The 9,000-nt window shown below is 34.8% G+C and overlaps 1 protein-coding gene across 1 annotated transcript in view; it reads right to left on the bottom strand.

Annotated features, from left to right (window-relative positions):
• LOC101740361 (proclotting enzyme) overlaps nt 1–7,788 on the bottom strand; it is a 38,393-nt gene extending 30,605 nt beyond the window's left edge. The window contains exon 1 of the mRNA XM_038021202.2: nt 7,157–7,788. Coding sequence (XP_037877130.1) covers nt 7,157–7,657 — 501 coding nt within the window. The 5' untranslated portion in view covers nt 7,658–7,788. The remainder of the gene's footprint in view (nt 1–7,156) is intronic.
• Nucleotides 7,789–9,000: the final 1,212 nt, after the last annotated feature.

The following is a 9,000-nucleotide window of genomic DNA, read 5'->3' on the forward strand; positions in this document are numbered from 1 at the left end:
TATCTCTCATCAACCGAATGATCATTGTTCTATACTCTTCTATTAGCTTGTAATTTATGTTTTTTTTTTTTAATGTAAATATTTTGAAAGTAATTTTCACAGACTTCAAAATGCCCGATTATCTTTCGAATTTAGACAAACTTTTTTTTTTATTATTATGAATACCTTTCATTGCCGCTTCCAATACTGTAATCAGAGCCCGAAACTGCCTCAGATAATGTGTTATCTGTCTCCATATATAAAAATGAATTGCTGTTCGTTAGTCTCGCTAAAATTCGAGAACGGCTGGACCGATTTGGCTAATTTTGATCTTGAATTATTCGTGGAAGTCCAGAGAAAGTTTAAAAGGTAGATTAATATGAAAATCCTCGGAATTGTTTTTCCTTTGATGTGTCCCCCGTCGGACGAACTCCTTTTGTTTGTTTTAAGTTTATTTTATACAAAAGTTTAGGTCTTTTATTTACCAATTAAGGCACTACGAAGTCTGCCGGGTCAGCCAGTAATATTAATAAAATTTTAAGCCCACCTACACAATCCATTGCTGTTTTAAATGATTCAATGTATCCATCATCTGTTTTTCAAACCACTAAACACGAACATGATTGGATCAAATTGAACAATTATTTTTTATTTTCAAAACAAATTTCTTGATAAATATATTTCGACCGAATCAATAGTAAAATCTGTGTACACCCCCTAAGATTACAATAAACAATTAAATAACAAAACATAGTTATACCACGAGAACTTTATTGCTCTTTCACGCGTCAAAGCTTAATCACTTAATTGTCCGAGCTTCACAACTGAGCTTACGAAACAAAGAAAGCTTATAGTTGTAGATTATTTTTTCAAGACTTGATTTTTTTATTCCTACCTAAGCTGGTAGCCTTGAGAGGCTATTCCAGCGTAACCTTAACTAGTAGGTGAGCTCACGGGGCTCAAACCTGACGACGTTGCTAACACGAACCCTAGCAAGAGCCGTGCTTCGCAGAATCTACCACCGGATCGGAAACGCGACCCACTGAGAAGATCCGGCGAGAAACTCAGTGGGCTGTGTCTGAGGGTTAATTTGCTCGTCGAGCCCTTCGTCGCAAGTGACGGGTTCGACGAGAACGGTGACTGGTGCTTGGAGTACCTAGAAGCATCGTTAGTGGATCGGGAGGAGCAAGACTTGAACTTTTCGCTTTAGTATCAGCTTACTGACTAAGTAAAGAAGCTTAGCATCGAGAGAGGCGATGTTGAATTAGGTCATACATTTGTTTGTTAAGTACATAACAAGATAATAAGATGGTTTTGATATTAAACATTGACGTTTTCAATTATTAAATTAAAATTAAAAATAAAACAATTTTTTTAAGAAAATAACGCAATAAAACGGTACCAATCCCAAACAAAATTATGATGAATGTAGAGAGAGAGAGAGAGAGAGAGTCGTCGTGGCCTAAAGGATATGACGTCCGGTGCATTCGTGTGTAGCGATGCACCGGTATTCGAATCCCGCAGGCGGGTACCAATTTTTCTAATGAAATACGTACTTAACAAATGTTCACGATTGACTTCCACGGTGAAGGAAAAACATCGTGTAATAAAAAGCAAACCCGCTAAATTATAATTTGCGTAATTACTGGTGGTAAGACCTCTTGTGAGTTCGCACGGGTAGGTACCACCACCCTGCCTATTTCTGCCGTGAAGCAGTAATGCGTTTCGGTTTGAAGGATGGAGCAGCCGCTGTAATTATACTTGAGACCTTAGAACTTATATCGCAAGGTGGGTGACGGCATTTACGCTGTAGATGTCTATGGGCTCCAGTAACCACTAAACACCAGGTGGGATGCGAGCTCGTCCACACATAAATTCAATAAATAAAAAAAAAGAGACAGTGTACTTTATTGCGACCCACTGAGAAGATCCGGCGAGAAACTCAGCGGGCTGTGTCTCTGGGTTGCTGAGTACATGTCTTTTCAAATGCACCCAATTCTTTTCGGTCCCTTGCCTTTCACACCCAGTACCTATCTGTATTCTCTCCCGCTTTAAGGAATGCAGATAGGGCTACCACCAGCCCTCAGGAATTAAATGCCCTTGAAACAAATGGACTCGCCAAAGCACAACGGCCAACGTAGCGTTTTAAGACCAATAACCTTCATTCACATACAATGATGTAACAGAAAAGAGAAGGTCAATAATATCTCAATAATATATCATTAATATTATTTTGCGTAAGTTTTTTCATACCGAAATTAATTCACAGAGCAATCTCTTAAAGTTCACACTAGGTACGGGCATGTGTAATTATTTATGAAGCGTAGGAATCGATTCGTTTCACAACACATTACAAAATTATAGAGAAACAGTCCGGATATACGCCTTTTTCTTATCGTCTATCGAATAGTAAATATATAGTATTTTGTTGAGTGTGCTTAGTGCGAGTTTTTTAACGATATCGATAGCGTAAAAGTTAACTCTAATTTGTTCAATTATTTCAATACAACGCCTCAATACGCCTCAATTTCGTTTCAATACGCCTTGTTCTTATCGTCTATCGAAAAGTAAATACAGTATTTTGTTGAGTGTGCTTAGTGCGAGCTTTTTAACGTTTTCGATAGCGTAAAAGTTAACTCTTGTTCAATTTGTTCAAATGTATTTAAATACAACTCCTCAATACGCCTCAGTTTCGTTTCAATACCCCTTTTTCTTATCGTCTATCGAATACTAAATATAGTATTTTGTTGAATGTGCTAAGTGCGAGTTTTTTAACGTTCTCGATAGCGTAAAAGTTAACTCAAATTTGTTCAATTGTTTCAATACAACGCCTCAATACGCCTCAATTTCGTTTCAATACGCCTTTTTCTTATCGTCTATCGAATAGTAAATATAGTATTATGTTGAGTGTGCTTAGTGCGAGTTTTTTAACGTTTTCGATAGCGTAAAAGTTAACTCTTGTTCAATTTGTTCAAATGTATTTAAATACAACTCCTCAATACGCCTCAATTTCCTTTCAATATGCCTTTTTCTTATCGTCTATTGAATAGTAAATATAGTATTTTGTTGAGTGTGCTTAGTGCGAGTTTTTTAACGATATCGATAGCGTAAAAGTTAACTCAAATTTGTTCAATTGTTTCAATACAACGCCTCAATACGCCTCAATTTCGTTTCAATACGCCTTTTTCTTATCGTCTATCGAATAGTAAATATATAGTATTTTGTTGAGTGTGCTTAGTGCGAGTTTTTTAACGTTCTCGATAGCGTAAAAGTTAACTCAAATTTGTTCAATTGATTCAATACAACGCCTCAATACGCCTCAATTTCGTTTCAATACGCCTTTTTCTTATCGTCTATCGAATAGTAAATATAGTATTATGTTGAGTGTGCTTAGTGCGAGTTTTTTAACGTTTTCGATAGCGTAAAAGTTAACTCTTGTTCAATTTGTTCAAATGTATTTAAATACAACTCCTCAATACGCCTCAATTTCCTTTCAATATGCCTTTTTCTTATCGTCTATTGAATAGTAAATATACTATTTTGTTGAGTGTGCTTAGTGCGAGTTGTTTAACGTTCTCGATAGCGTAAAAGGTAACTCAAATTTGTTCAATTATTTCAGTACAACGGCTCAATACGCCTCAATTTCCTTTCAATATGCCTTTTTCTTATCGTCTATTGAATAGTAAATATAGTATTTTGTTGAGTGTGCTTAGTGCGAGTTTTTTAACGTTCTCGATAGCGTAAAAGTTAACTCAAATTTGTTCAATTGTTTCAATACAACGCCTCAATACGCCTCAATTTCGTTTCAATACGCCTTTTTCTTATCGTCTATCGAATAGTAAATATAGTATTATGTTGAGTGTGCTTAGTGCGAGTTTTTTAACGTTTTCGATAGCGTAAAAGTTAACTCTTGTTCAATTTGTTCAAATGTATTTAAATACAACTCCTCAATACGCCTCAATTTCCTTTCAATATGCCTTTTTCTTATCGTCTATTGAATAGTAAATATAGTATTTTGTTGAGTGTGCTTAGTGCGAGTTTTTTAACGATATCGATAGCGTAAAAGTTAACTCAAATTTGTTCAATTGTTTCAATACAACGCCTCAATACGCCTCAATTTCGTTTCAATACGCCTTTTTCTTATCGTCTATCGAATAGTAAATATATAGTATTTTGTTGAGTGTGCTTAGTGCGAGTTTTTTAACGTTCTCGATAGCGTAAAAGTTAACTCAAATTTGTTCAATTGTTTCAATACAACGCCTCAATACGCCTCAATTTCGTTTCAATACGCCTTTTTCTTATCGTCTATCGAATAGTAAATATAGTATTATGTTGAGTGTGCTTAGTGCGAGTTTTTTAACGTTTTCGATAGCGTAAAAGTTAACTCTTGTTCAATTTGTTCAAATGTATTTAAATACAACTCCTCAATACGCCTCAATTTCCTTTCAATATGCCTTTTTCTTATCGTCTATTGAATAGTAAATATACTATTTTGTTGAGTGTGCTTAGTGCGAGTTGTTTAACGTTCTCGATAGCGTAAAAGGTAACTCAAATTTGTTCAATTATTTCAGTACAACGGCTCAATACGCCTCAATTTCGTTTCAATACGCCTTTTTCTTATCGTCTATCGAATAGTAAATATATAGTATTTTGTTGAGTGTGCTTAGTGCGAGTTGTTTAACGTTCTCGATAGCGTAAAAGTTAACTCAAATTTGTTCAATTGTTTCAATACAACGCCTCAATACGCCTCAATTTCGTTTCAATAGGTCTTTTTCTTACCGTCTATCGAATAGTAAATATAGTATTTTGTTGAACGTGCTTAGTGCGAGATTTTTAACGTTTTCGATAGCGTAAAAGTTAACTAAAATTTTTATGCAGTTGGAACATCGCCCCTAGCGGCAAACGTAGGCAGGCGTTTCAACTGCATACAAATTTGACTTAACTTTCACGCTATCGAGAACGTTAAAAAACTCGCACTAAGCTCACTGTTCTAGCCGATCTGTAATAGATTTCCTCTTTTGTTTTTGACATTTAAACATGACACATGGACATTTTTGAAATCGTATCGAACAAATTTGACTTAACTTTCACGCTATCGAGAACGTTAAAAAACTCGCACTAAGCTCACTGTTCTAGCCGATCTGTAATAGATTTCCTCTTTTGTTTTTGACATTTAAACATGACACATGGACATTTTTGAAATCGTATCGAACAAATTTGACTTAACTTTCACGCTATCGAGAACGTTAAAAAACTCGCACTAAGCTCACTGTTCTAGCCGATCTGTAATAGATTTCCTCTTTTGTTTTTGACATTTAAACATGACACATGGACATTTTTGAAATCGTATCGAACAAATTTGACTTAACTTTCACGCTATCGAGAACGTTAAAAAACTCGCACTAAGCTCACTGTTCTAGCCGATCTGTAATAGATTTCCTCTTTTGTTTTTGACATTTAAACATGACACATGGACATTTTTGAAATCGTATCGAACAAATTTGACTTAACTTTCACGCTATCGAGAACGTTAAAAAACTCGCACTAAGCTCTCTGTTCTAGCCGATCTGTAATATATTTCCTCTTTTGTTTTTGACATATTTAAACATGACACATGGACATTTTTGAAATGGTATTTTGTATCAGGCAGCGACTTGGCTGTGCCCATGGCATTGCTGATGTCCTTGAGCGACTGATCACTCAACGTCACCAGCATTCACCACCATCAGACCACCTTCTGGCGGGTCGTATGATCGTCTGTCTGCCTACAAGGGCAATTTTTTTCTCATAAATCGCCTTCTCGCATTAAAACTGTATACATACACATAATCTCAAAACTTACTAATTTTACAGGAGAGTGTTTTAAAGGCTTAACATATTATGATATTTTTAATATTAATCATCTTTGCAATTTTTATTTTTTATTTTTTACCAGTTACATTATCTGTCTTTTAAAGTAAGATAAAATTATGTGTTAGTTTTGTTAATAGTATTCAAAACATAAGTAAAAAAAAAAAAAAACTAAAAGTAAACTACGCTCTTTTGGCAGTATTTATGAAGAAAATACTGGTGATAGACACCTAAATGATTCCGCATATTATTTCGCGCATTCTTAATTTCGAATATTTTTGGAAATTTTAAACTTTTAATGCGAAAAGACGAAATGTGAACAAAAAACGCGTAATCTTTTATTAATAGCTATTCGCTTAATGACGTTTTAATAATAACTAGTGGTCCCGCAGTAGTCGAAATTCGACTATAATTAATTGGAATTGTAAGTTTGTACACTATTATGATTGTATTTTATACTTTTATAATATCAAATTTCGCCAAGACTACACTATAAAAAATATTAACAAAGACAAACAATATTTAATCTATTCTCAATTTGCCCACAGACGTCAAGAACAAAAGTTAGACAATAAATAGTATGCATGCGTGTGTGCGTCAAATACATGGTATGTAGTGTGTGTAATGTTTTCTTTATTGATTTAATGTATTTTTTATGCATTATTTAAAAAAAAAATTAGCATTGTGCACTTCTTCTCTATATTCTCTATAAGTGTGGAAAATTTCATACTCCTCCGTCCGCGCAGTTTTCGTAAAAAGGGATACAAAGTTTTTGCTTCACGTATTAATATATAGATAGTGTTCGTTCCGTCAATAATGTCGCGGCATAATTGTTTTTGTCTATTACAGGGATTCCCAACGCGGTTAATATCTTCCCAGGGGTCGACTTAAACGAAAATGTGGGGGTTGAAGTGGTCTAAAAATCAACCCCTATTAATTTAATCAAGTTCTAATTTGAAACTTTCAAATTACTGTATAAGCTCTAAGCTAACTCTTTTACGTTTACCAATTTATTACAAAAATAGCTTATATTTTAGTAGGATGTATCATTGTGGCACTCTAACTTTTATTTATTGATTTGCATATCCATTTATTTAGTTAAGTTTTGATGTGAAAATGATTTTAAGTTTACTCCCTTAACTAACCCAAATTTTTTTTTAAATTGGTAATGGTATTTTGGATCAATAGAAATAAAACTAGAAATAGGCTTAATTTGGGCAATGGAGTCTGAAACGCCACTTGATTTCGGGAAAGCGGTGTCTGGTCCAAAATAGTTTGGGAATCCCTGGCTTACTACAACTATACCGTGCAAATGTAAGTTACTCACATATCTCTCCAATTCCTCAACGATTCGATGGTGTCCATCCAAAAAATCCACATCTTTGAAATCTCTCGCGCCTATTTCGCTATCGCCTATCAAATCCGGAACTTTACCGACATTCACTGTGGTAGGTTCATCTATAAACACGTATTCAACAAGAACCCCTTTCTCTGGAACTTCGCTGTAGTCACCAGCGAAATCAATGTTCACTTCCCTCTTCTCTTTACTATACGCATCTTTCACTTCGAAATATTCATAAGCATCTGTTGTTGAATCAACATAATCAAATTCAGTCGTGAACTCGGTTGTATATTCTATTTCTGCTACGGTGATTTCGGATAGAGTCGGTATCCTTTTGATGGTGATATTAGCGTTGACGTAATTATAAATGTCCGGCCAATATCTCGCACTGTACAGAACTGTCGATATAATGAATATCAAAATGAATAAAATTATCAAAATCAATAGTCTTATTATTAGTTTCAATAGCGCGCTGTTCGGTTTCATGATAGCCGGCGTGTGAGTCAGTTCTATATCTACTGGTCACTTTAATCAACGCGTCTATCTCGGAAGTTTATTTGTGACTAATAAACCTTTAACCGTCGTGGGCTAACCCAAAGCGTTTCTTCTCTAAATGGAACGGAACAATGATGTTGATGCGTTATTCTTAATAGCGTCCATTTTTAGATCGATTGTCTAGAATAGGGATGTCCGAATATTTTAGTTGAGGCTTCATTTTTAGTACCGACAATAAATGCCAAAGACATCTCCCGGTTTGAGCCCCGTGAGCTCACTCATACGTTAGGGCGAAGCTGAAATAGCCTCTCAAGGCTATCAGCATAGGTAGAAATATATAAAGACATTTTAGGCATTAAAAAATAATAATATTAAAAAATAAATAAATAATAATTTTATATGTAAAAAAAAAGACATGCCCGCTGAGTTTCTTGCCAATTCTTCTCAGGACGGAGGCTAGTTCTTGTGAATTGGCGGTAGTTCTTTTGACGTTCAACAAGTATGTACTTTCATTTATGTTGAATAAAAATTTTTTGATTTGATTTGATTTGATTGTCGTTTACTTATTAAGTATTGAAAGTTCATTTTGCATCATTACAAAGAAACTGGTTGTGGTAATTACTGGTGGTGGGACCTCTTGAGTCCGCACGGGTACGTACTACCGCTCTGCCTATTTCTACCGTGAAGCAGCTATGCGTTTCGGTTTGAAGGGTGGGGCAGCCGTGGTAACTATACTGAGACCTTAGAACTTATATCTCAAGGTGGATGGCGCATTTACGTTGTAAATGTCTATGGGCCCCAGTAACTACTTAACATCAGGTGGGATGTGAGCTCGTCCACCCATCTAAGCAATAAAAAAACAGAAATATATAATAAATTATAAATATATAATAAATTTTATAATAATAAAATATAAATCGTGGAACCATAACCTGAATAAGTGGTGCAGTAGCTAGCGCCCCTGCCTGTTGTGAGGATCGCGGGTTCAATTCCCACGTCGGGCCAATATTTATGTGATGTACAGATTTGTTTGCTCTTTGTCTGGATATTTATTATCCATACATACATATATATATTTAAACGTATTTATGTATGTATTTCATTCTCCGCTACCCATAATATAGGAAAAATCGTAAAGCAAATTTTGTTTTTACATCATTAAAATAACTCTCAATTGGATCTCGCGGTACCTAACTCATTTATAAATTGCAACGCACAGTAAGTCGTTAATAAAATTTGTACGTATTTCAAAAATCATTACCATCCTTAGTACAGAACATTAGTTGTTTATTAGTTCGATTGAAACTTTTATATTATTATTTAATGGTCGGTAA

The sequence above is a fragment of the Bombyx mori genome, chromosome 28 (assembly GCF_030269925.1).
Source record: "Bombyx mori chromosome 28, ASM3026992v2".
Classification (NCBI taxonomy): Eukaryota; Metazoa; Arthropoda; class Insecta; order Lepidoptera; family Bombycidae; genus Bombyx; species Bombyx mori.